This window comes from Arachis stenosperma, chromosome 8, assembly GCF_014773155.1.
Source record: "Arachis stenosperma cultivar V10309 chromosome 8, arast.V10309.gnm1.PFL2, whole genome shotgun sequence".
Taxonomy (NCBI): Eukaryota; Viridiplantae; Streptophyta; class Magnoliopsida; order Fabales; family Fabaceae; genus Arachis; species Arachis stenosperma.
In genome coordinates this window covers 12,512,588-12,540,583 of record NC_080384.1, presented here as the reverse complement: position 1 = coordinate 12,540,583, position 27,996 = coordinate 12,512,588, and the positions used below count along the sequence as shown (strand labels likewise).

Here is a 27,996-nt window from a genome sequence, read left to right as displayed (position 1 = left end):
CATAAAGCCTCCAAAGAATGCTAAGTAGCACCCAAAGGAGTTTTTTTCAACTCCTTCAGTAAAGCAGAGCATACCCCTGCTATCTAAATTCTCCCTCGGATCAAGACCTAGAGATGGTTTTTGATAGAAATATCATCCATGGCAATTAAGCTATGAGGAAGAATATGTCTCTCACAAAAATTCACCCCATCAAAACCAATATCATGAATACTGATACTTCCAAATTCTAAAGTTTTTTGTTTTTTGGAACTAGGTCCGAGAAGAGAGGGACAGGAGGGGTAACAACAAAAGAGGAGGAGGAGGAGGAGGAGGATGGGATACCGACTTAGATTGAGAAGAAGTATCCAAATCTAACTCGGTCAGAGAAGGAGTATCCGACCTCCCTAAATTGTGAAGTTGTAGGGCTAGAGCTCTAGTGTTCATCTTGGCCTTTTGAACTTTCTAGTAGGCCTTCGAACTACTCTTCATTTTTTCTGCACAAGAACATTGAGAGTTAGAAACAACTCGGATCAACAAACAAGTATCTACAAATAATAGCAATAACTACCTAATTTAGTACGAACATAACTCGGCTTTTCAAGATGAAACTTCTTCGTATCAAGGTTTGGAGCCCGTCCCCAAACCTCTCGGAAGAATTCTATAATAGTCTCCTCAACCTCATCAAAATCTACCAAGTTATACTTATCGACAGGAGTGGACTCTACCCAATATAATTGAAAGCGAGATTCATTATTTTCATTAAAGAAAAGCGGATGGTGACACTCAACAACCCGAACATTAAAAAAGAAGCTTTTAAAATTATGGAATGACTCGTCGAAAATAGAGAATACTTTCCGACCTTGTATAGCTCAGAAAGAAACCCATTGTTGTTTATTGGTGGAACTGAAAGGTTTTGTGAGCTAAAATAAGAAGAAAAAGATATTCAAAGAGATCGAAAAATCAAGCTCACGACTCACAAACTAATAGGTTTTCATAAAACTCCAGGAATTTGGGTGAAGTTGGGTGGGAGCCACTTCACAGAAAGAGAAGACATCGATTTCAAAATCGAAAAACGGAAAAACCACCCCAACTCGGGTAAAAAGGTAGTCATACATGAAGAGAAATTGGGGTTCCAATGTGGTAACTCAGTTAAAACATACTTGGTCTTCCGGGTTAGGAGCTTCTATTTCATACTTCTCCTAGTCATCCTTAGAGCTACAAACCCTATGGTGTCTACGAAATTCATCTACAAACACATTATCTACTACTGAAACTACAGAAAGGACCGAAATATCTATCCATTTTTACAACTTCTCGGAAATCTTGGACTACATTCTCGAGACAATTGAACGAGACATATAAAAGAGATATACCTACATTATAAAACAAAAATCATCACTACAAGTCGGAAACTCTTAACTACAATTCGAAAATAAGTAGAAGGCCTTTTTTCAGACAAAAATCAACAACAAACACAGAAGGGGCATCCTCGAAAAAAAAAAGAGTGACATTGTTTCCAAAAGCCAGACAATTTCATTTAGGGGCATCACAACACACAAAAGAGACAACAATAGTATCACAGCGGTGTAATAAACTAGAAAAAAAAAACGCAAAAGAACCAATTTCTATGAAAATGTGAAGGCCAAAAAGCTACCAAAATAGCAAGTCCAAACACAGAAATAGTAAGATCCACAAATAAGATTTTACATTTATGCAAGATTTTTTAGTTTCTAATCTAAAAAACCAGATGCAAGAAGCAGTATACAAGACAAAGAACTAACCTTTTTTCGAAGAAAGCAAGAGAAGATAAAACACAGCAAAGCAACAGATGATTCCCTTCAAAAATAAACACTCGTTCTTCAAAAGAGGAATGGAACTTCAATGTAAGAAGAGAAGATAAAAGCTTGAGAGAGAAAAGAAGTGAGTAAATCTCAGAAGAAGAGGAAACGAAAAAGAAGAATGAGAAAGAGAGAGAGGTATTTATAAGACCCAGGGGGCAAAAATGTAAAATTCCCTCCCTCATTTAAAGATATACACCGTTACCAATGTAACCACACCCAACGTGTCAAAACTGAAAGCCAACAGACGCAACGGTTGACATTTCAAAATTATGTCGGGTTTCCGACTCAAAAACGGAAACCTAAAAAAATCCGACGTGATAATCCTACTTACTAACACTTGTCCGATTTCTCACATGTTTGAGTACGACCTGAGTAAAAGATCAGACTCAAGCAGGGACACTATTCATACCCTCACCCAAAACTCAAACTAGGCCCAAAGTAGAAAAAGCCTAGAAGGCAATTACCGAGTAGCCGACCTCCTAAGAGTTGAACAGAATGCTACCAAGTGATAACTCCCTCCTGAAGGAGTTAAAACTAACCCCTACTATCTCTCACTTACTTCTAGAAGAGAGACCTCAATAACCCCTGAATAAAGGGGACGGTTATCTGCCAATAATGGTGGAACTATTCCAACGGTGGTTTTTGTTTCATCATCGATAAATATACTAACACTCCTCAGATATACTTAAGATCCAATCTAATATAAACCTGTTAGAATTCTTACTAACTTAAACATCAGAGTATCTTGCAAGTACCACCCCTAACTCCTCACGAGGAACTCGGACGGTGGTACCTCGGCGGAAGACAAGTCAGGTGCAGCCTCACTCGAAGTCTGAATCTCACGTCCAGACCCAAATACAACCCAATTTCAAATAATTCTCGAAACGCATACTAAATTTAAAAAAAAATATATATTGTGATTATTATTTAATGAAAATAAACATTAAAATTTTTTTATTTATTTTAAAATTTAAAAAACTAAAATATTTAATATTAAAAAACTCAAAATTAATTTAGATAATTACTCATAAATAAATAAACACAAACGCACACCATAGAGAATAAAATAAATTATTCAATTTTTTATATCCACGTATAAAAGGTCATTCAGGTAAACATTTATGTGCAACTGTTTTTATATAAAATTGATAGTAAAAAATCGTTAAATAACAATTTAATTAAATATGTTAAATTATCTAACAATTTTTAACTAATAATTTTACATAAAAATAACTCCATATCAATTTTCACGGGTTATTTAATTTGTATAACACACTAACTAATTCGTCACGTACAGTAATAAGTACGTATTCTGTTTTGAGAGTCACTTTCATGAGCAAAATAAAAAAACAAATCGATCTGATCAAAGATCCCATTCCCAACTGCAATGTCATTTAAATTTTATCAGTTCGATTTATAAATCCATCCATTTGTCACATATACGAAAGCAAAGTAGCAAATAATGACACTAAGAATATGATAATAATGCATGATCAGGTTGGTTGAATGTTCCCATGTCTTTGGCGATAAGTTTAATTAATGTTGATTTAGTTCATATTAAATCAGGCTTATATCATATGTATATATATGGTAACGGCCTGCAAAATGCATGTTTTTGGGTTTGGAATGACTGCTACGTTACAACTTTGTGGAGGTGCCATATTCTTAATTAAATCTCAAGCATTTTGCAGGGGGTAATGCATTATTTTATATAGTAATAATCATAATTTTATGTATTGGATATGGATATATTTACATGATGTTTTAATGGTTGACTATAACATTTCTACTCTACTACAAGTGTGTGATATCCACGGTTGTTGCAGCAAAGAAGTTGTACGACATTTACATTTTTTTTTTCTTTCTCATCAGTTTAATTTTTCTATGTTTCAATTTGTTTTGAATTTAATTTTTTTATATATTTGTCTATACTTTTTATTTTTTATTTTCTACTGATAAGTAGATGCCCAAGAGGTCAACGATCAAAAAGTCGGGTTGTTTCTTTCTATATTTTGAGTTAATTTTGACGTGATTCCATAGTTATTAAATTACCTTTTTTTTTTTCACTTGAATCCGAAAGTTTTGAGATTCCATTGATAACTAAACTCAGAAATGATTCTAAATTATTCTAAAGTCATTACATATATAACTCATACAGCTTATAGATGTGAAATTGACATTAGATTAGATCCAAATGCAACTCGTTAGTTGGTTAATGTGGGTAGTTAGAAGCCACTTATTTAAATCTACTCAAATTTTTACAAAATTATTATTCTATTTTAAGTAAGGAGATAGAATGCAGACCATCTATGGCAATTTGGTATATAAACTACTTTCAATCTCACCAATTAAGACACAACACATACATTTAGTATTTTTTTTTTCATTTAATTTTAATCTTAAATTTTCATCATCATCATATTGAGTGTGACCACACCAGTCTTTCACAACCTTACCTTTGCCAACAACTCCGCCACATACGTTAAAAAAGATGAGGCTCATTCCAAATTTATTTGGAGATTAAGATTACTACAAATTATTAAAATAGTTGACACATTTCATGTTTTAACTAGACGGAAAGGAAGATATGAATTGTGATACGTGATCTCTATTATTCAAAGAGAATATTTATACTATATATACAAAAAAATTTTATTATTTGTATAAAATATATATTAAAAATAAATTAAACACTACATATATTTATATATAAATATATAATAATTAATTTAATAGTTAATTTTTTGTGTGTATATAATATTCTTATAAAATGATATATGTTTATCATAAAAAAAAAATTTAATAATAAAATGGAATAATCAGTTAATTAACTATAATTCAAATAACAATTTTTTTATATTCATTTAAAAATCACAAATTCAAATATCATTCCTAACTTAAAAAAAAAAAAGATAATTAGAGCAACACACAAATATTACAATCTATCAAGAAGAGTTGATTTATCACTTATGAAGAGTATAAGTATAGTACTTTGAAAAAGATACACTCAATACTCATACAAGCAAAAACAAGAAAACTCTCCATCAAGTTACTATTTTTTTCCCTCTATCCAATATTATACATTTATACTTAAAAAATTGACACATCGTTTTCCTTTTTTACTTTTTTTTTTTCATATGTATTTTTTTATTCACATTATTTTTTAGTTTGACAAGCTAAATACTAATTCGTTACGAATCTAAGCTCATTTAAAAATTTATCATTGGCTAATAGATTTTACATATATAAGACAATAGGATTTAAACTCCCAACACTTGCTTAAGTAAACTAATGAATTTATCACTTGATTAAAAGGCCAAATCATTCTCAGAAAAGCCCAAACCCGGCCCATTCAGCATCGCCAACGAGTCGGGGCGAAGATGCAACCGAAGACGACGACGTCGAAACCCGAAACGGCGATAACGACTTTCTCGACGATAACGACCACCGCGAAAGCGTCTCGAGCTCCGAAACACTTTGAGATTCCTTATCGGGTTTCGCAAACCGTTTCGAACCCGCCTTCTTGCTCGACAATCTCCTTAGCAATGGCGAGAAGAAGCAACCCGCCGACACGGTTTCCGGTCGGGTAATAAGCGGCTGGTCGAACCTCCACTGTTCGGACCGTACTCTCGGACTCGACCGAAATGATCTGGTCCGCGGCTCAGCCAGGGAACATGGATATAACCCTGCCGGAGGTGGCCTGAGCTTTGGCGATGGCGGTTCCGGTGACATAACCTGTGGTTCTTGGTGGTCGTGGTGGTTATGGTAGTTATGATGGTTGTGGTGTACTGGTACACCAGGTTTTATCTCCCACTTGAATGGAACTGCACCTGGCTTTCTAAATGAACCATCTTCCACACCCATTCTATTCCAAAGAGTAAAAGAAACTTGGGATTTGTTTTTGTTTAGTGTGAGTGAGGTGCATATTTATATGGTGGACAACTAAGTTACAAGTGAGGGGCATGAGTGTGATTATTGTGTTTGTGCGAGATTGAAGGCATGGATTAGTGTGGGACTTGTTGCGGGTCCATTTTGATTTTGAGTTTGTTGACCTCCTTATGTTAACAAGGCAGCTATGTTAGAACATTACCATGTGAGTAAGCTTTATGTTCTTAGACTTTTTGCTACACATTGTAAAGGTTCTCATGGTCATGGACGTGGGTTCTTATCATGATTTCAAATGTATGGAAAAATGACGTTTCCTACTTTAAAGGACGTAATTTTCTCCGAGTTTTAGTTATTGTTTTTGTCTCTTATAAGCTAATTAAAGAGTTCATTACTAATTTGAAGGTTCAATTCAAGGTTATATGATTTCCGTCTTAGCAGCCTTAAAGGGTGGTATAGTTCATTATACTAATTTGCCTTAAAGGGTGGTATAGTTCATTATACTAATTTGCATGGGACACGATTCAAATTGGTCAACAAGAATAGACATTAAGTGGTATTAATGGAAAAGTTGGACCATGTTTAATCATTTACTGCAATAGTACAATGGGTCGCTAAGCTAAGCTAACAGTTGCAGGCGCTATTAATGTTTGAAAGTGGGGAGAACAGGAATAAATAGCAGCATCACAATTCACAATTACCTTCATTGCTGGTTAGGAGCACTAGAGCAGGCTACTAATAATATTGCCATGCAATAATCTTAGGCGTGCCCACTAATACTATGTTGAGTCCGTTCAATTGATTAGAATTTAAAAGTGTTGTAGACTTGTAGTACACTTATTCATCTCTTCCTATTATGCTAGTTGTTTAATAAACCATTTGTATGATTCAAGATACTGCATTGCAATCATTAATTTCACCAGCTGTAGCCTTAATTTTGTACACAAGGGATATCATATAATAAATGTTAGGAATGAACTATTCAAAACAAGTAAAAAACCGAGTCCAAATCTAGTTTAGTTTCATAATATAGATCCTCTAATTGACCCTTCTAGATTTAACCAGCTATCTATCATATATCTAACTCCCATAAGCAAATCCTTCCGGCACGTTACAAAAAGCTTGCATTGTAGTGCTGACTGTGTCAAGAAGCTGCAAGTATTCATCAGCACCATCAACCAGACACTGCAATTCCACGAGCAACTAGTGAGGAATCGTAAGTATCACACAATAACAATGATGCATCTGAGTAAAATTTTGAAGTTCTTACAAAGGTAACAGAAAAATATTATGTGGTATTAGTGTATAATTTCTGAAAGCAAAAGGTAATTTTGTAAGTAACCTTATCTGCTTCTCCCAGCTTCTTGGCGATTCTTGCTTTCTGTTCATCTGATATGTCATCTTCAAGAATGGCCTCAAATAACTGAGAATCAAATTGATTCGTCGAGTTAGGATTTACTGGAATAGTTAACAGTAATTAGAGTTATTGACAAAAGAGTTGTCAAAATAAACTGGCAGAAACAAGACCTGAGTTAGTATCTGAGAGGCTGGATATCCCTCTGCAATGAAATTGTTTACTTCCTTGTTGGCTGAATCAAAATTTCCACTTTTGCATGCTTTCAGAATTGCCTCCACTACCTCTGCTGGAACAACCTGATAGATTGGAATTTTAGAAATAACACAAACATCATGTTGAAATTTGAAAATTAGTTACTCCTATAGAATAGTAAACACAACAAAATATATATACACAGGAAGGCACTTCAAGCAATAGACGTAGATAACCTATGTTTCAAAAAAATGGCATGAATTGCAATTTCAGAGATGTTTGATATCAATATCAAGTCATAATCCTATTCATTTTATCCATGCTATAAAAAGAGCAAGGAAATCATTTGCTAAAAGGATCAAATCCCTTGCCCTTCGGCAAATAATTATGACAATATTAAATATCAAGGTGCATGATCAAGCTTCCATATACTATACGAAATAATACATGTAGACAACTTCAAATTAATATCTATATTTTCTTTGTATACAGAGACAGAACAAGCCAAATGAAATTAGGGCCTCTGCCACAACATACCCCAGATACTGAAATCAGGTCCTCTGAAGAAATGGAAGATCCGAATAATCGAGCCGCTGACTGCAAAATTAATAATGGGTTATTTGAGAAATAGATGCTATTTACTCAATCATGGTCATTAACGTTTCAGAGATTGATCATCACAAGAAAGCAGGAAAAAGAATGTAAAATCTTAGAACAAACAACACATCTACTTTCAAGACAGCCTTGATCTGAGAAACAAATTATCATAGCAACATTTCTGTACAGCTACATTGCATAAGAGAATTCCATTTTATTCAACAAAATTTGTTGAAGCAGGGGGAAGAAAAAAGTGGAAGAGAAACCTACAAGGAACCAATTGGAGACTCCTTTGAAAATTAGTGTTCAACAGATGAACATGGCTTCAAAGAAATGCTCATAAAACTCTCCTCTATTATCAGCCTGGTACTTGCAGTCTTTTGGACTCTCCTTATTATATCTTACCACTAAATCCTCTTATTGAGGATTATAAGTTATTATTATATAAAAACAAACATACCCATGTTTAAAATGATCTTTCATTGTAAATTACCAAAAATAATAATCTTATTTAATAATAGTTATCTATTAAATTCATGAATAATTTGATGGTTACAAGTCAGTGGTAGTGTCAAGATTGAACCATAACAAATTAAGATATAGAGATGTATACATACACAACTTATTCTGAGAAACTGGTTCCATTAAACAAATAATGAATAAAAATTAGAATAAAAACAAACATTATGGAAAATAATTAAAATAAGTGAAAAATGTTTTAATTGATTGAAGAAAATGGGAAGAGAAAAACTTACATGACTAAAGAGTAAACACAAGCTATAATAATAGGGGAACATCTCTCACCTGCAAGTATGTGATAGCCCGACGAAGATCTCCTTGAGAGATAGAACTCAAGGTTGAAAGAGCCTATGGAAGCAAATGCACATAAAGTACTTCAATAAATTTCAACATAAACTCTACGAAATCTATCACAATGAGACTACTTAGGTTCCCCACCTTAGCATCAAGATTGAGTCCTTCTTCATTGCAAATGTACAGTATTCGGTTGCTCATGATCTCTTCTGACAATGGCTTGAACCTGAATTTTGCACACCTTGAAGCCAGTGGTTCTATGATCCTACAAAAAATTTACAGTTTTTTATTATACACAATCAATGGGTCACGCATTCTAGATCAAGACACAAATTACAAAGAAGAAATATCTTAGTTTTTATGAAAGATACATTATCTAAACGGTGCATACCAACAAGAAAAAAGATCCTTGTATCATTTGAATGAAATGGGGAAAAAAGTTGATTTAAACAATAGCAGTTATGTTAAATTATATATTAATCATGGCCACATTAAGTCTCCTTGGTTCCTTGATGATGTTACATATAAAAAACCAACAAGATTAATCAGAAAATGGTAACATGGAAGATAATATACCTGCTGATGTAGTTGCATATGAAAAAGAACCGAGTAACTTTAGAGTAAGTTTCCATCGTTCGTCTCAGGGCATTCTGTGCAGCAAATTATAGGTGATGTGAAAAGTGAAACCAGTAACCACAGACACTTATGTGACAATTAAAGTTAGAAAATAAAAAAATAAAAATGTACATATGCAAACATGCCTGAGCATCTTCAGTCATTGAATCTGCCTCATCCAAGACAATAATCTTATATGGTGGACAAGGATAACCACTGAAATATCGAAACACCAAGGAAGAGTGAGGAAGGCATACACACCAAACCGACAAAATTTACCATTGTAAGAACAAGACAGCCTCAAATCTAAAGAACAAAATCAGGTATAGCATACCCCTTGCGCTGATTAGTACCAACGGCGACGGCTGCAAAATCCTTTATCTTGGTGCGAACAACATTAATCCCACGGTCATCACTTGCATTGAGCTCCAGCACCCTAGACTTGTAAAGCTCAGGCCTGTGGAAAACAAGCAATACATTACACAACATAGTTGTCACTTATCACACATTAAAGATACTGCCTTTAAACATACCAATTGACAGAACAAACAAGACCGAAATATTTTCAACAATAAAAGTTCCCTCTTCTCAGAACATAAAACCCTAAGTAACAAAACAGCAAGTACAAATAAGAAGAGCTGCTATTAGAGTAAGATAAGAGCATACCCGAAAAGCTGGTGAGCTATTGCAAGAGCAGTGGTTGTTTTTCCGGTGCCGGGGGGTCCATAGAAGAGCATGTGGGGGCACTGCAATGCAAAAATGAAAAAAAAAATAATCATAACCAATAAATGGAATTACCAGGGGTTTGACTACGTAGAAAAAAAGGGCAAATAAAAAGAAGAGGAAGAAAAGGATTACGCTTCCAGTTTCAAGAGTGTTGGTGAGGACACGAACAACTTCGTCTTGGTGAGCTACGTCTTTCACTTGTTTTGGTCGGCTGATACAAAACAAATTGAGTTTAAACAGATCAAAGTCCAATTTTTCTTTTTCTCCCACAAATTGTGGAAAAGAAGAAGAAGAAGAAGAAGTTAGTACTATTTTTCGACCCAAGGCTGAGAGGATTGCATGATTGGCGCCATTTTTTTTTTTCTCTTTCAGTGTTCTCTTCGCAGTTGGCACTCCACTCCACGGCACTCTGCTTGTTTAGCTGCTATATGTAGAGCTCTTTTCCCGCTACTTTGTCACGCGTATAAACGCACGGTTTCGTCTGCGAAACCCAACTTACTACGAATTAGCCCAAGCAAAATGGGCCACTAGCCCCTCTGAAAAACAAAAAGAAAGAACGAGAGTTATGACCAAAAAAACAAAATACACGAGAGGCCAATATTGTTTCAGTCTCTCTATTTTTTTTTTTGGTGATTATTTCAGTCTCTTTATTTAAAAATAAATAAATATATAATGACCACAATAAATAAATATACAAAATTGAAAATTCAACTCTTTTGTCCAAAAAATATAAATAACAAAAAATTATTAAATTTGGATTTATGAGTTGAATCTTAACTTTGTTTTGGAGAGAAATATTATTATTAAATCCAAATAATTAACTTTCTTTTTGGAGAGAGAGATTATTCTTGTAATGTTAATAAAAAATTATGTGCAAATAAAAAATCAGTCGTCAAATATTCTGTATATGTTTAACTCATTTTTAATATACAACTAATATAGTTGAATTTTAATGGATCAAGTATTCAATGTTAATTTAGAATGTATTTGTTATACTTCGAATATGTATATTCATCTTTATAAGGGGCAAAATTATTGTTCAAACGTTCAGTCGTCCCAATAATTACGCAAAATTGGCAAAATATGAGCGCCAAATTGGACTAATACTTGCAATCCCAGGTTTTAGTGGGAAAGGTTCGAATCCTCCACCTTTCATTTTATATTGATAATTTGTGATATGATCATGGATAAGTGCAACTGGAATTTCTATAAAGTGTAAATTACAAAATATAAATGATTACCTATACCAATTGATTCTGGAGATGATTTTGTTGAAGCAAATTAAATAAAGACAACAACAACAACAAAGTCTTGTCCCACTAAATGGGGTCGGCAAATTAAATAGAGATTAGAAAAAAAATCAAAAAGGTAAGAGAAAACACTTCTAGCATTTTACCAAAAAAAAAAAAAAAAACTTCCAGCAATAGCCAAATAAGCAATAAAAAGAGCAACATCATGATATTTGCTTATAGAAGTAATAGTGTTCGTGTGTTATGATTTACCATAATAACTCAACTACATTCTAGAGAATAACTTTAGAAATATATAAACAAGGTGGGTAACTTTTCAAAACAGTCACAATAAGAAACTCAACAAAGATAACCCTAACCTTCCTTTTAAGGAAATAATTTGTGTTATCGTTTGAGTTAAAAAATGTTCTCTTATCAAATTATAATTGATCATTGGTTTAATGTCCTAAATCATAATTAACAAAAAAAAAAACCTTGTTTTCTTGATTTAAATGTCACAGGAGATCAAGAAATAATGTTACAATTGACAATACATGAATCTTCTAGGCATTGGTTTTATGTCATCTTTTTCTTGAAGTACAATCTTTTTTGCCCAAAGGTAAAAAACCTATGAAAGACACTGAAAAATAACGCACAAACCTAGCTAGCAATCATTTGATGGGGGCATAAGAAAACTCATTCCCTTCATAGTGAAACATGGAGTTGAGCAACAACTGTTCGCTTGGGAGTTGGGTATGTTGATAAGAACCCTTGCACTCTAAAACCTAAAGTGATAGAATTTACTAATCTGGGGTGCTACATAATTATTCAGCACTAAAACATAATCCCTATCTGAACTAAAAAGTAGAGGAACCAAGAAATCAAAGAACAAGAAGCTACCAGCAAAGCAAAGGCCCTAACCCAGCCCTAAACCGATGAAATCTTATCATTTCCGGGCCACAACTATGAGACCTGACAATTTTCTTCATATAATGACAATTCTGAATTATGTTATTAAGGTCCAAATTTAGTACAACAACTGATCAAAGGAAAGCAAGCAATTTCAAGGGAAATAGCCTATAAAGATGCAGCAAATCCTTTTATACAGTGCACTTATTACAAATTGTTAGGCATTTGAAATGCTGTATGCCCAAGATCCAAAAAGGATCAAAAGATAAACCAAGAACATTACATTGTGTTTAATGAAGCTGGATCAGCGAGCCTAAATGACAAGCAAAACAGAAGCAAACTATAAGGCCTTCCTCCTTCCATTTGTCTTTTAATTACGCTCAAATGACAAGCAAATCAGAAACATACTAAGGCTCCAACATGCTAATTAGTTCATTCTTAGTAACAAGGTTTAATCACACACAAGCAAATTAAGGTTCTATTTGGGCAGAATAGAGCACAAACATAAAAGAGATATAATAGCGTTGAATTTAATTAGTTTAATCACACAATGTATCTTCATCTCAAAGAGGCAAAACCAGAACTACTCTAATAAAATCAAGGTTCTGAGAACCGGACCATCCATTGAACCGCTCTAGTCACTAGTTCACTGGTCCAACCGGTCTAACCGTGGTTCAACCGAAAAAATCATTTTAAAATAAAATAATAAATAAACATCCTAGAATATAGAAGCAGCTTGTGAGTGACTATTGAAAGAAATGCCAATTCAAATAGTACAAAGTGTGAAGATATCAGATAATACCATGATATATTGAAAGAAACCCAATAAACAACACTATAATCGCTGTTCCAAGAAGTCCTAAGAGAATGCAAAGCTAAATTAAAATAGTAAATACAGAAAGTAACATTTTAAAGAGAGATAACAAGTATATCAATACTCAATACTCTTAATTGTTATTATCCTATTCCGCAACATATGCAAGCTATAATGTACAAATACTTCATTTCTACTCAAATATCTGTACCATAGGCGTATCTGCATCATATACTATTAAATTAAACATCCTAATTGTGACTATAGTTTTGATAAAATGGCCATATTTACATATTCCTATTAGTGCAAAACAGAAGGCAAGACTAGCTAGCTTTAATTCTCTTACAAGAAACTAGTATAACTTGATAAACAACAATGATAAAGCCATGAAGAGATTCTATTAGTTCCTACTAAACAACCCAATTAGATCAAAACTAAGGGTGAATTTTCAGTATTAAGAAATCAACTGTGTGTCTTGAATCTCCAATTCAATTATGCCAGTAATCCAAAGAGTTGACTTACTATACAATGAATGAGTGCAGAAATAGATGGAAAGATGAAGAGGTACCAGAGGGCAGAAAAAGAGTTAGTTTTCTTGATCCTGCGAGTGTGAGCAGGTGCTGACGCTGCGGAAATCCTTTTGCTGGTTCAGATTGCCATTTTGCTTCTCAGCTCTGATAAAGAACATTAACAATTGAGAAAGATGATCAACACAGCAGAGCCACAAAACACAGAACAGCACACCAGAACCCAGAACCCACAGAAGCAGCACCACAGCCAGAAAATTAATAGCAGCACAAAATTAATACTACCAACAGCATTCATCATTTAGCATTCAGCAACAAAAATCATCATTCAGCAACAAACAGCATTAGATTTGATTTCCATTTTAGCATTCAGCAACAAACATTACAAAACAGAAACAAGTAATCCCTAATCACACTAAACCTGAAATCAATAAAGCTAAACAAAAATTTCAATAATGATTTGATTTCCATTTTTAGAAGCAGCAAGAAAATTTTAACAAAAATTTCAGGAATTGAAAAAAGAGCAGCAACACAAAATCAATTATTTGATTTTCCATTAATCCATTCACAATTTCACATTAAAAAATCAGCAAACAGAGCATAAAAGAAAAAGAAGAACCGAAGAAGTGAAAGCAGTGCCACTAACCTTCGACGGAGACAGGGACGGCGACTGGCGATACGACGGCGACCGTCGAGACAACGGCGACCGGCAACACAGCGGCGAGCTACTCCAACCTCGAACAGAGAAGCCAGGGAGGACGGGGACAGAGAGAGGGAGGACGCCGAGCTACAAGAGAGGGCCTGGGCTACAAGAGAGGACGCGGAGGCGCCGACAGCACGGACGGCGGCGGTACTGCGGTGGAACCGTTGCAGGGAGAATCTAGGGTTTTGGTTGGGTGATTTTGAACTTTGCTTCAGAGGGATGGTAATTCACGAATAGGGGGTGTGTCCAGGGAAGGGGGGCGAGGGAGTGAGGGTTGAACGTTGGGTTTTTTTTTTTAAATCAAAACGGCGCCGGTTATGGTCCGGTCCAACTGGCCGGTTCCGGTCGATTTTCAATAGTTTTTGAATGGTTTTTGAATGGTAACGGATTGGACCGTTTTCATTGTTGATTTTTGGTTAGATCGGTTCGACCGATCGATCCGATCCGATTTTTAAAACCATGAATAAAATAGACAGATGAACAAAGAAAATTAAAAAAATTGAATTAATCCAAATTGTTAATGGATCAAGTCATCAAGATTCAGTAATCAATAATCAATTAATCAGAAGTGAATATCTCGAAAGAGGTAGCTACCGAGACTTGGTGAGTAGAAAGCATAGCAGCAGAAGACCAGAGGAGAGCAGAGTTCAAAGGTTGCAGCCTCGCCGGAGAGAGAACACAAAGCAGCAGTCGCGCGCAGTGAAGATATGGGAGTAAAGCTGGAGAAAAAGTGGCAGCCGTTGGGAAGTTTGAGAGAGAGGTTCGAATGGGTAGAGGGTGTGTGAGACAGAGCGAGAGACAAGGAACTTTGGGAGAAGATTAAGGACTGGGTTGAATAGAGAATGGGGTGAAGAGGACAGAGGCACTCAGGCTGTGAGGCAGAGTGGCTGCGTGGTGGTGGGTGTGGCGGACTGGCAGTGAGCACAAAGAAGGAGATGAATTGGAGTTAATGGGTTGGAGACTAGGTTAAGGGCAAGGTTGCGAGCATAGTTATCAGAGACAAACCGATAATCAAGCCAGTCATATGACCGAATCATTAGGTTACTGGTTTAATCGATGAGTCATTGATTCACCCGGTTGACTCAATTATAATTAAAAATATATAAAATTAAAATCAAAAGTTAAAATACATGTCATTACAAACATATTAATAATAATAATAATAATCAAATATCAACTCTTAAACATAACTAACGATGCAAAAAGAGATAACAAACTAGTGTCTAGTACAAAATACTTTCTCACTTTAAATGAACAAGAGCCAGTGAAATATAACACAATCAGTAAATCAAATCCAAGAGGAGATCTCAAAGTCGACATCTATATCTTCATAGGATAAATTTGGAACTTGATCAACATTTTTTCTCATTTTAATTTGCATCTATATCTTCTATAACGTTGTTATTTAGTCCATTACATTTGTTATTTTTCATAAATCAATATCAAGAATAATTCATAATAGCAACTGAAAATTAAAATGTTCAAGCAATTCAACTCACAGTAATAAAAAAAACAAAAGAGCAGGGCAACAATTCAGCAATTTAGAAACAAAAGAACAGTGATGTTATCCAGCAATAAAAAATTTTCTTAGTGATATATTCAGCAACAATTCAACTCATAGCAACAAATTCAACTCATTGATAATTTACAACAAAAAATTCAACTATGATAATTTTCCAGGTGTAGTAAAAATTTAGAGCAATGAAAGACCATGAACAATGAAGAAATACCATTCCAAATTCCTAGTACTCAGCTTCGACAATTCTAAAAAACCACATATAATAATAAGAACCACCATTATAAAATTCTAATTTCACTGAAAGAACAGGGCCGAAGGAAGCTCACCTAGGACTGACAATGAAGGAAGGCAGGAAGCTGACCAACTGAGCTAACAGCCAACACAAGAAGACGACGACCTCCACCACCCAAGTGACCAGATGCTGTTTTCGTCTACTTCTGCTGCCGACAAAGCAAGCACATGGAAGGTGAAAGTGAGAGACCGAAGACGAGAGATGAGAGTGAGACTGTGAGTGACAGAACTTGAGCTTGAGAGAGAGTAACGAGACTCACGACGAGGGCTTGGAGTGGGGTGATCATCACATTCATCAAGTTAGGACATCAACAGGGAGTTGGGGGATATTAAAACGACGTCGTTTCGGTCTCAAAAAACAAAACCGTGACCCCGTCCGGATTTTGTAAACTACTTTATTGAAAACCAAGTAGGTCAATCCAAATTCCTACAAGTTCGATACTTAGCCGGTTCAATGAGTGATTCGACCGATTTGGATTTCTGGTCGAACTGGCCGGATCAAGCCAGATTTATAACTATAGTTATGAGAACCAAGTCAGTCAAGTGACTGATTTAAAGGTTCAATAGTCCAATTAGAATCAAACCGTAATTAAACAGATTTACTTAAATATAAAATAATTTTTTTCAAAATTCAATATAAAATTTTAAATATTTAAATTCAATGATTTTTAGATAAATAAAATTGAAAATTTCACCCACCAAAAAGAAATCGCATGTGAGGACTCAATTACTATATTCAGGTAAAAGATGAAAGTCTAGTACAATTGAAAATGCTAAAGCACTATTCAAGGATTACTATATTCTGCAAGACACATTTTCATTTATTAAACATTACAAGGCGTGTGACAAAAGAATCTTTATAGATTGAGAGTGTAAATTTATTAGAAATATTTTCTCTAATCTTTACAGCTTGATGTCAACGTCTTTTTTCACGGTCATTTATCTAAGGATGTTTACATATCATTGCCTCCTAGAGTGTCCTTTTCTCTGTCCAACCAGTGTTGCAAGCTATTGAATTTTCTATATGGTTTTCGCTAATCAAGTCGAATGTGGTACAAAAAATTATCCGTTCTTCCACTTTCTTTTTTATTATTATAGTTTGTTTACTAAGTTTATGAGAACTGAAGTATGTATATTCTTAATTTATGTGGATAATATTGTAATTATTGAAAATTTTTTGTCTGAAATAGCTAGCAACAAAAGTGTTTTAGATAAAAATTTTCATATTAAAAACCTGAGCACATTAAAATATTTTTTAGGAATTGAAGTTGCATATTTTATAAAAGAGATCTCTTTATCTTAGCATAAATATTGTTAGTTTATTTGGATGATATTGTAATTACAATTTTTTTTTGTCTAAAATAGCTAACATCAAACATGTTTTACATAAGAATGTTCATATTAAAAACATGAGCACATTAAAATATTTTTTAGGAATAAAAGTTGCATATTTTATAATGATGAGTTTGGAAAACTCTAAATTAATATTTGTGATGACTAAACATTATTAAAATAATTAATTACAAAATTATTAATTTAATTTTCATTTAACATATATTAATTAATAATTTTGTGTTGCAGGTTTTATAATTGGGCCAAAAATGAAATTCTGGTGCAAGCCCAATATGCTTATAAACTTTCAGCCTTGATGTTAAATTATTGTGATCATAGTGGCTGAAACAATGTGTTGTTATTGGGCCAGCAATTGTGATACAAGCCCAAATTAAAAAGTCTTGGTACAAGACCCAAAACCTGCTTGGTCCGAAATCAAAAGGAAATGGGTACAATGCATTTCTTTAACTAAATAAAACTCATTCCTTTAAACATGTTACAAGCTTCCAACGGAATCCATTTCTAATGGAATTCAAATTTCACTAAAGTGAATTTAATACTAGCATTGAAAACATGAGAGAGAATATCATTGATATGATTGATGCCATTGAAAGCTACACGCTACTCAGGGAAGTAAAAGTAACTTTTTCAATTGAATTGTTTAACTTATTTAATTGCTTTCCTTCCAAATTGTTTCTTCTCTCTCATCTCTTTCTTCATCTTGTTTCGGTCATTACCCAGCAACCATGGAAGCTACACCTACTCACCGAAAAGAAGATAGAGCAAGTATCAAGACCATCATGATGATGGCAAGAAAACATAAAAAACATAAAGTATGTTGTGGCTGAGATCTTCAACCATGAATGGTAAGATATGGTGATGAGATCTTGGCTTCTTTATACCAAAAAAAGGTAGAAGAAGATTCGGCTAGCAAGGAAGAGATCGTTGGAGGCATGGCTTGTCTCTGATTCTGCTCAACCACCACAGGAAGTAGCTAGAGTGGCGAAGTGATGGAAGAGGCAGAGATTGGAGCAGATGAAGTCATCATCATCATGAAGTATCAAGGGCCAGAAATCTATCTTAGAGAGCAAGCCAAGGATGGAGAGCTCGGATTGATGAAGAGTGATGACCAAGGAAGAACCAGAGGTATTTGCATGTTGAGTTTTGCATGGGTTACCTCCTCTCTCTTTTTGGCCGAACCGGTTTTGTGTGAAGGAAAAGAAGTTAAGCTTGGTTTCTATTTCAACTGTGAAGGCTTCTCCTCTTCTATAAAAAGGGTGAACAGTTACAGTTTGATTCAAGAAGTTAGAAGTAAGCAGTGAGAGTGCAAGGCACAAGATTCTCATAGCTACCTAAGCTTACAGATTTTCTTCTCCTTTAATGTATTCTGTTTTGTATTTTTCTGTTTAATTTTGTCATGTCTTGAGTCTCATGGAAAAAGGCAAATAGTGAGGTTTATATGAAAAAGTCATAGAGCGGAAAAAGGCAGAGAGTGCAAAATTAAAAGAAAAAGCCATAGATGTCCTTAGAGTTCCTTTGTTCATCTATGTTGTGTTTCATGATTCTGTGGGAATCTCCTTGTAAGTTGGGTTAGCACTTTACAGTTTGTAATCAGAATGATTATAGTGAAATTCCATCATTGTTGTGATGGAGACTGGATGTAGGCTGCACTGTACTTAACAGCTGAACCAGGATATATTTGTGTGTAATTCTCTCTCTCTTCTACTCTATTTCTGTTTCTACTGCACAGGAGCCAAAACCAAAAATATCTCGTGCCAAGTGACGAGACACAAATAAAAGTCTCGTGGCTAGGGACGAGACAAAAATAAAAAAGTCTCCTCAAAGACTAGAAAGTGTAATCAAGAAAAAGGGGGCTAAGATTCAACCCCCCCTTCTCTTAGCCACTGAAACCTTCATATAAAAAGAATCTCTTTATCTTAGCATAAATATTGTTTAGATTTAATACTGGTTTTGTCTATTGGGTGCGAAATCTACTTCTATGCCAATGGATAGTGCTATTAAATTGTATCAAGACAACAACCCTCTTTTGGATGATCCGTTTATTTACCGTCGTCTTGTCAGTCGCCTCATTTTTCTGACCACAACTTGACCTGACATCATGTACACCACACAACAGCTTAGTTAGTTCATGATCTCCCCTACTAAGAATCATTATGATGCTGCCATTCGGTTCCTATATACCTCAAGGTTAGTCCTATAAAGGGCATTTTCTTCCTTAGAAGCACTTCTCTTCATATTTCCGGATTCAGCGATTCTAATTGGGTCGATTGTCCGGACACTCGTCATTCTCTAACTAGTTACCCCTTTTTCGTAGGGGGTTTGTTGGTTAGTTGGAAAGTTGGAAAACCAAGAAAACAAAATACTGTGGTGCGTTCTTCTACTGAAGCAGAATATCGTCCTTTGGCCAACACTACATGTGAGCTGCAACGGATTCTTAATTTATTGGATGCCTTCCACATTACTTGTAAGGGTCCTCCAGTTCTTTATTGTGATAATTGTACACACTTCACATCGCAGCAAACTCGGTCTTCCATGAATGAACCAAATACTTGGAGGTTCATTGTCATATAGTGCGTCAATAAGCCCGGGCCGATATCATGAAACTTCTTCCCATCAATTCTTCTTGTCAATTGGTTGATATACTTACTAAACTCCTATCTCCTTAACTATTTCATCGGAACTTATCCAAGTTAAAAATTATTGACATCTTCCATCCACTAGCTTGTAGGGCATATTAAAACATAAGCAGCATTTGGCCAAATCATTGTACAAAGAATTTTGATCAGGCCAACAACAAATTTCAAAAAACTTGATTTTGTCTACTATTTTCATGGGTTAAGTATGATTTTGTTCCCTAAAGTTTAGGCCAGAAATTTTATTTGTCCCTAACTTTTTTTGCATTCGAATTCGTCCCTAAGGTTCAACTTAGTTTTAAAATCATCATTTTTCTAATTTTTGGACAAAAATACCCTTGCATAGAATCACACTTACTCTCACTTTTTTCATAGATCTACCATTTTTGCACCCTCAAATTTCAGACAATCTTAAATCAAAACAATTTCAGACAAGAACTGAATATCTATTCAATTAACAAGAAGAAGAATAGGAAAAATCAACAACAACAAGAACATTAAAGTACTAACAGAGGCTGAAGAAGAAGAATCAACAACAACAAAAACAACAACTAACAGAGACTAAAGAAGAAGAATCAGCAACAAGTAACAACAAAAAGATGATGACTCAGACCACTACCACGAGCAATGCTAGAGGCAACATGACGAGAAGAGGATGACTTCGACCACTGCTGCCAATGCATCTACCTGTCCGTGTCGCTGCCGCTAGCGTATCTCTGTTGCCAGCATCTCTGTTTCCCCGTATCGCAGCCACCAATGTATCTGTCCTACTTGTGTTGCTGCCTAGCGTCTCTGTCCACCCACGTCACTGCCACCCACTTGTCTACTCGCCTTTCTGCTCTTCTTTCTAGCCACATATTTGCTCTCCTCTTTGCTCCGATCTTTGCCACCTTCTTCTGCCGTGGGTGGTGTATTGAAGGGAGATTTCATTCGCAGGATTTACGAGTAGTAGCGGACTGAACATGCATTGAAAGGGGGAACCACACGCAAGACAATACAATAGGATGGAGTGATGGACAAAACAATATGATGAGGGTGGCACGGTTTTGAGTGCAACAGAGAGGCAAATAGTTCTTGGAGGTTTGCGTTTTTCTAGAGTCAAAGACGGAGAGAGTTTCTTTTTTTTTTTAATTTCAATTGGGGAAGAAGGGTATTTTTATCCAAAAAAAATTAAAACCAAGTTGCACTTTAGGGACAAATTCGAATGCAAAAAAAGATTGAGGACGAATAAAATTTTCAGCCTAAATCTTAGATACTAAAATCGTACTTAACCTTTTTTTGTTGTACATTATTGTCTACACATTCTAGTTGTTAGTTATAATGATTTACCATTATGTTAGCACCAAATTTATATTCCTCAGATTTCATAAATTCTTAAGATTTTAGTGAGCTGTACATTTTATAGGAAATTTTTGTATATATATTAATTAATGCACAGACAATACAATCTCTATTTTCTTTTTAGCAATTGAAACTCTTTTCACTAGATTTGGTCCTAATAACAACCTTTTAATACACAAATTCTAATTTAACTTGAAGATTATGATATAACTATGCATGCAATTTGGCACTTAATTTGAATGAAGGGAGTACGAGGGGAGTACAAAGCTTCAACAACTAGGAAAAAAGATGAACCAATTCACCTAACAGATAACAAAATTAAGAAGTAGAGTTGAGGAAGGGAGAGCTTCCTGCAGCAGAGAAGAATAAGTGATCTGCCGAAGCTGTGGGATGTAAAAATGAATCGATAGGGGAGCGTTCCGCCTTAGAGGAAAGGACCCGCGCGAGCAGTGGTGGTCGAAGCGGAAGCGAGAATGTCGGCTTGAGTAACGCAAACGTTGGTGAGAATCCAATGCCTCAAAAACCTAAGGGTTCCTAAGGGCAATTTCAGAGGGTGAGAGGGTCAGAGCTTACAACTTCCATGCCATTCCCCTGGTGCCTTTCTTCCTATATATTTGTTGTCATTTTCAGGAAGTTTGTTGCCTCCATATTGCTAGTTGAGTTGTTATGCCAGCTGCCCCGTTTCTCTTTTCTTCTATCAACAGTCCCCCCGTTCAAATTGACCTTGCCCTCAAGGTCGAAGTTGGGGTGCAGCTGCTTCATATCTTCATAAACTTCCCAAGTAGCATCCTCCACAGGCAAAGCTTGCCACTTGATCAATATCTCTTCATGCCAGCGGTTATCCTTCTTGACCATACAGTGACCTAAGACCAGTTGAGGCTGCAATTCGAGGCTCTGGCCATGCAGCAACAACGGTGAAGGGATGCTGGATTCTGGGGTTTGCCGGTACACTTCTTAAGCAATGACACATGGAAGACTGAGTGGATTTTAGCAGTTGCCGGGAGCTGCAACTTGTATGCAACTTTACCAATTTTTGCGATCACTGGAAATGGGCCGAAAATAGCGCATGCTAAGTTTTTTATTCCGGCGCAACGCCACCGATTGCTGTCGATACGATTGGAGCTTCACATACACCAAATCACCGGCTTGAAACTCTAATTCGCTGCGCTTCTTATCAGCGTTCAGTTTCATGCGAGCTTGTGCTCGCTGTAAATGGCTCCGAAGGGCTGTCAGTATATGGTCACGCTGCTGGAGGAGTTTTTGTACCGTTGGTGGGTCCGTGGCCTCAATAATGTAACGAATAAGAGGAGGGGGGTCTCTCCCAAATAGGGCCTTGTATGGAGATATACCTGTAGCTGAGTGGATTGCGATATTATAACTAAATGCCGCCCAAGGCAGTAAATTGGTCTAAGCCTTCGGGTTCTGCTGAGTATAGCAGCGTAGATACATCTCGAGACATCCATTGAGGACCTCGGTCTGGCCATCAGTTTGCGGATGCCAGGCTGAGCTTCGAGCCAACTTGATGCCCTGTGCATTGCACATGTGTTCCCAGAATTTGCAAGTAAATACCTTGTCTCGATCGAAGACGATGGACTGGGGAACCCCATGAATGCTAATGATGTGCTTGATGAAAGCATCAGCGACCTTAGAAGCCGAAAAGACTGATGGAAGGGGAATGAAATGAGCAAATTTAGAGAGATGATCGACCACCACTATGATTGTCGCAAAGCCATGAGAAGAGGGAAGATCGGTAATAAAGTCCATGGAGATATCTTGCCACACATGGGAAGGAATGGGGAGTGGCACTAAGAGGCCTGGGGGTTGGGCGGGTGGAGTACTTTGCCTGTTGGCAAATGGCACAAGATGATATGTATTCCTTGATAGAACTTGCCATGTGTTTCCAAAAGAATTGACTTGCAATTCTAGCCAAGGTTTTCCGAATACTCGCATGTCCACTTAACTGTGAATCGTGGAAATGCCGCAAAATGTGTTTCACCAATGGAGAATCGGCTGGGATGATAATGCGGTTGTCCCAATACCAGAACCCTTGCCTATTGTGCAGTCGGTCTGAGGATGCCACTAACTCAGATAATTCTGATTTGGGGTCAAAATCCCTGAGGCCCTGTCGGATTTGAGCCATGAACTCACTCTCCATAGTAGTCAGAGACATAAAGACACGGGATAAGCCGTCTGCTCCCTGATTATCGGACCCTTTCTTATATTCAATTGAAAAATTATAGCCCAACAGCTTCGACATCCACTGTTATTGCTCTGGGGTTTGAATGGTCTGTTGTTGCAGCTCCCGCTAGCTTTTATGATCTGTTCGGATAATAAACCTATTGCCGAGAAGGTAGTGGTGGAACTTGGCCACAGCGAAATGATGGCATGCATCTCCCGAGCGTAAGCTGACCAGTTTTGGTTGGAGGTAGGGAATTTTCGGGAGAGAAATGCAATAGGGTGGTTGTCTTGGCTGAGGATTGCACCAAATCCGGTCCCCGAAGCATCAGTATCCAGCATAAAGGGTTTTGAGAAATTCGGTAGAGCCAGCACTGGCGCTGTTGTATGTGCATATTTAAGGTTGATGAAGGCATCGTTGGTGGCCGCAGACCAAGTGAAGGCGTCCTTCTTCAGTAAGTCTATGAGTGGCGCAGCCAAGGTAGCAAACTGGCGGATGAACTTTCTATAGTAACTAGCAAGGCCCAAGAATGCACGAAGTTGCTTCACCGAGGTCGGCACAGGCCACTCCCTGATAACTGTGACCTTTGAACTGTCCACCTGGACCCCATGTCTGGATACTACATGTCCCAAGTAATCAATGCTCTGCTGCCCAAAGAAACACTTTGACAACTTAGCGAAGAGGGTGTTCTCCTGAAGAATGGAAAAGACATGCTTCAAGTGTTGCAAATGAGAATCCCAATCAGGACTATAGACGAGTATATCATCGAGGAAGACTAGCACAAACTTCCTTAGGACCGCCGTAAAAATGGAATTCATGAGGCTTTGGAAGGTCGCTGGTGCATTAGATAACCCGAATGGCATTACCAGCCATTCGTATAATCCCTGGTGTGTCCGGAAGGCAGTCTTATGACGATCATCTTCACGGACCCTGATTTGGTGATAGCCCGATCGGAGGTCCAATTTGGAGAAGAATTGCGCTCCAAAGAGCTCGTCCAATAACTCGTCGACAGTTGGCATGGGAAAAGAGTCTTTTACAGTCATAACGTTGAGAGCCCGATAATCCATACAAAAATGCCATGTCCCGTCTTTCTTCTTAACTGACAAGACTGGGGACGAAAAAGGGCTGGTGCTGGGCTACACCACGCCTTCTGACACTAACTCAGCCACAATACATTCAATTTTGGCTTTTTGGCTATGTGGATACCAGTATGGGTGCACCTTCACCAGGGAGGAGTTGGGAAATAGGGTGATATTATGGTCATGGGTACGCGGTGGCGGGAGGCTGTGCGGGATCTGAAATACTGCAGCGAAGTCGGTTAGAAGTGAGGCCAGTTTAGGTGGTATGGTGGAGGGAAAATCTAATGGGGGAAGGAACAGGGGTCTCGAGCGACTGGGCTTAAAGAGTGTATAATTCAGCAATAGTAGACACCGAGAAGAGACGCCGGAATTGGCTAAAGTGAACCTGGGTTGGACCTTGCCACTTCTCACCTTGTAGAGTGACCAACTGATCCCCAGCCAAGAATATGATGAATTTATCTTTGTAGTTGACCAAGTGAGTATCTAGTGTCTCTAACCAACTGTCACTCAAAACCAACTCCTTTGAAGCAATTGGCAGTACAAAGGCTGAAATAGAGAGAGTATGACCCTAGATGGTGATTGGAACATTGCGTACTTCGCCTTCACAGTGTAGTAAGGCGTCGTTGCTGACCTCCACTACAAATTTTGGGGCTGGAAAGATGGGGAGAACAAGCATAGTTGAGAGGTCATGGTGGATGAAGTTGTCATAACTGCCGTCATCCATGAGAATCCGAAGTTGTTTCCCTCCAATAGAGCTGGTGCACAAAATTGTGATCATCAACAATGGCGCCAAAAACTTGGTAGCGCTCTCAAACGTGAATCACACTTAGTCACAATTCCGCACAACTAACCAGCAAGTGCACTGGGTCGTCCAAGTAATACCTTACGTGAGTAAGGGTCGATCCCACAGAGATTGTTGGTGTGAAGCAAGCTATGGTCATCTTGTAAATCCCAGTCAGGCGGATTTAACTGGATTAAGAGATTATTGGTTTAAATAAAGATAATAAAATAACCAGAAAATAAAGATAAAGCTACTCATGTAATTCAATGGTGGGAATTTCAGATAGGTGTATGGAGGTGCTGTGTTCCTTCTGAATCTCTGCTTTCCTACTTCTTCCTTCTAGTTTTTCATCACTCCTTTCTATGGCAAGCTGTATGTAGGGCATCACTGTTGTCAATGGCTACATCCCATCCTCTTAGTGAAAATTGTCCAAATGCTCTGTCACAGCACGACTAATCATCTGTCGGTTCTCAATCAGGTTGGAATAGAATCCAGTGATTCTTTTGCGTCTGTCACTAACGCCCAGCCTTCAGGAGTTTGAAGCTCGTCATAGTCATTCAATCCCAGAATCCTACTCGGAATACCACAGATAAGGTTAGACTTTCCAGATTTCCATGAATGCCGCCATCAATTCTAGCTTATACCACGAAGATTCTGATCAAGGAATCCAAGAGATATGCGTCCGGCCTAAGGTAGAACGGAAGTGGTTATCAGTCACGCACGTTCATAGGTGAAAATGATGATGAGTGTCACGGATCATCACATTCATCAAGTTGAAGTGCAACGAATATCTTAGAACAGGAATAAATCGAATTGGATAGAAGATAGTAGTAATTGCATTAAAACTTGAGGTACAGCAGAGCTCCACACCCTTAATCTATGGTGTGTAGAAACTCCACCGTTGAAAATACATAAGTGAAAGGTCCAGGCATGGCCGAATGGCCAGCCCCCAGATCTAAGAACTAAATGTCCAAAGATTGAATAATACAATCAAAGGTATCTAATAGACTAGTAAAAAGTTCTATTTATACTAAACTAGCTACTAGGGTTTACAGAGGTAAGTAATTGATGCATAAATTCACTTCCGGGGCCCACTTGGTGTGTGCTTGGGCTGAGCTTGATCTATCCACGAGCTGAGGCTTCTCTTGGAGATGAACACCAAGTTGTAACGTGTTTTGGGCATTCAACTCTGGTTCGTGACGTGTTTCTGGCGTTTGACTCCAGAATGCAGCATGGAACTGGCGTTGAGTGCCAGTTTACGTCATCTAATTACGAATAAAGTATGGACTATTATATATTGCTGGAAAGCTATGGATGTCTAATTTTCAACGCCGTTTTGAGCGCACCATTTGGAGTTCTGTAGCTCCAGAAAATCCATTTTGAGTGCAGAGAGGTCAGATTCCAACAACATCAGCAGTCCTTTGTGAGCCTCCTATCAGAGTTTTGCTCAGGTCCCTCAATTTCAGCTAGAAAATACCTGAAATCACAGAAAAATACACAAACTCACAGTAAAGTTCAGAAATGTGAATTTAGCATAAAAACTAATGAAAACATCCCTAAAAGTAACTAGATCATACTAAAGACTACCTAAACACAATGCCAAAAAGTGTATAAATTATCCGCTCATCAAGAGCCCGTGAACCGAATCGACTTCCTAGAGGGAACTCCTAACAGAGCATTAAAGGATAAGTGGTGAGGTTCCTCAGTGGTGGAATCCTGATCAGGGGTGGAAACGGGTGGGCTAAGGTGCTCCTCTGGCAAGTCTTGGTCCGGTGCGAGTTCCTCCACTGACTGGATGATGAAGTAGTGTTTGGAAGAGCATTTGTGGGAGGGGGAGAATTTTTCATCGCAAGTAAAGCACAAACCCTTGTCACGACGAAATTGAATCTCAGCAGGGGAGAGTTTACGGAGGGGGTTTGATTTGGGCGGGGCTGGGAGGAGCGGGGGTGCTGAAGGCGTGCGTGGGGTTGGGGTTGGGTGTCCGTGTGGGCTTTGCTTGCCGAAGTAAAAATGGGTTTCTGGGAGTGGGTGAGGAAAGGCATGGTTGGGGTTCGAGATCTGGATGAGGCTGGGAAGAACTTCTCGTCGAATAACTTGGCAAGGGCGACCGCGTGTAGCAATGAATTCGGTGAATGCGATTTGACTTCGCATTTCAGATCTGGGTGTAACCCACCGACAAAGCAGTCAAGAAGAAGAGAATAATCCACACCGTATGCCCTTGCGGCTAGATCGGTGAAGGTGTCAAAGTATGAGTGGAGGATTGTTTCAACTTCAGCAAATCCTCGCGGGGGTTGTCGAACTGGGACGAACTGGATCTGCATCGCAGTGGATAAGGTAAACCAATCTTGGATCGGGCTTGTTCTTTCGAGCAATTGAAACCAGGACAGTGCCTTCCAGGCTCACGGCGGTGAGGTCAACATTCTGGTCCTCCAGGATGTCGTGGATCTTGAAAAAACAGTCGGCTCGATAGATCCACTGGAGCACATCATCACCGCTGGAGAAACGGGAAAACTCAAGCTTTACGTGTCGTGGGGGTGCAAAGATCAAGTGCGGTTGATTTACACTGAACCCTCAGCACGTCGAGCAGCATGAGCTTAAAGTGAAGCCAGGGATTAATTGATGGCAGCAAGTTGTTC

The 27,996-nt window shown here is 37.4% G+C and overlaps 2 protein-coding genes across 2 annotated transcripts; both read right to left on the bottom strand.

Moving 5' to 3' along the window:
* Positions 1–4,906: 4,906 nt before the first annotated feature.
* On the bottom strand, positions 4,907–5,874 carry LOC130946535 (uncharacterized). The gene has a single exon (XM_057875303.1). It carries the CDS (start codon positions 5,682–5,684, stop codon positions 5,148–5,150), a length of 537 nt encoding a protein of 178 aa, XP_057731286.1. The 5' UTR covers positions 5,685–5,874; the 3' UTR covers positions 4,907–5,147.
* Positions 5,875–6,602: 728 nt separating this feature from the next.
* On the bottom strand, positions 6,603–14,441 carry LOC130946519 (replication factor C subunit 2). The gene is made up of 14 exons (XM_057875284.1): positions 14,131–14,441; positions 13,526–13,631; positions 10,315–10,541; positions 10,138–10,216; positions 9,946–10,025; positions 9,614–9,736; positions 9,426–9,495; positions 9,241–9,314; positions 8,809–8,929; positions 8,656–8,718; positions 7,792–7,851; positions 7,233–7,358; positions 7,048–7,128; positions 6,603–6,890 (listed from the first exon to the last, which is right to left on the bottom strand). Exons 3-14 carry the CDS (start codon positions 10,356–10,358, stop codon positions 6,786–6,788), a joined length of 1,026 nt encoding a protein of 341 aa, XP_057731267.1. The 5' UTR covers positions 10,359–10,541; positions 13,526–13,631; positions 14,131–14,441; the 3' UTR covers positions 6,603–6,785.
* Positions 14,442–27,996: the final 13,555 nt, after the last annotated feature.

Coding starts and splice junctions, on each gene's coding strand:
- LOC130946519 (XM_057875284.1), bottom strand. CDS start 10,358: ATGGCGCCAATCATGCAATCCTCTCAGCCTTGGGTCGAAAAATA. Junction 10,026..10,137: donor ACACTCTTGAAACTGGAAGC/GTAATCCTTTTC, acceptor TTTGCATTGCAG/TGCCCCCACATGCTCTTCTA. Junction 9,496..9,613: donor GGTACTAATCAGCGCAAGGG/GTATGCTATACC, acceptor TCGATATTTCAG/TGGTTATCCTTGTCCACCAT.
- LOC130946535 (XM_057875303.1), bottom strand. CDS start 5,684: ATGGGTGTGGAAGATGGTTCATTTAGAAAGCCAGGTGCAGTTCCATTC.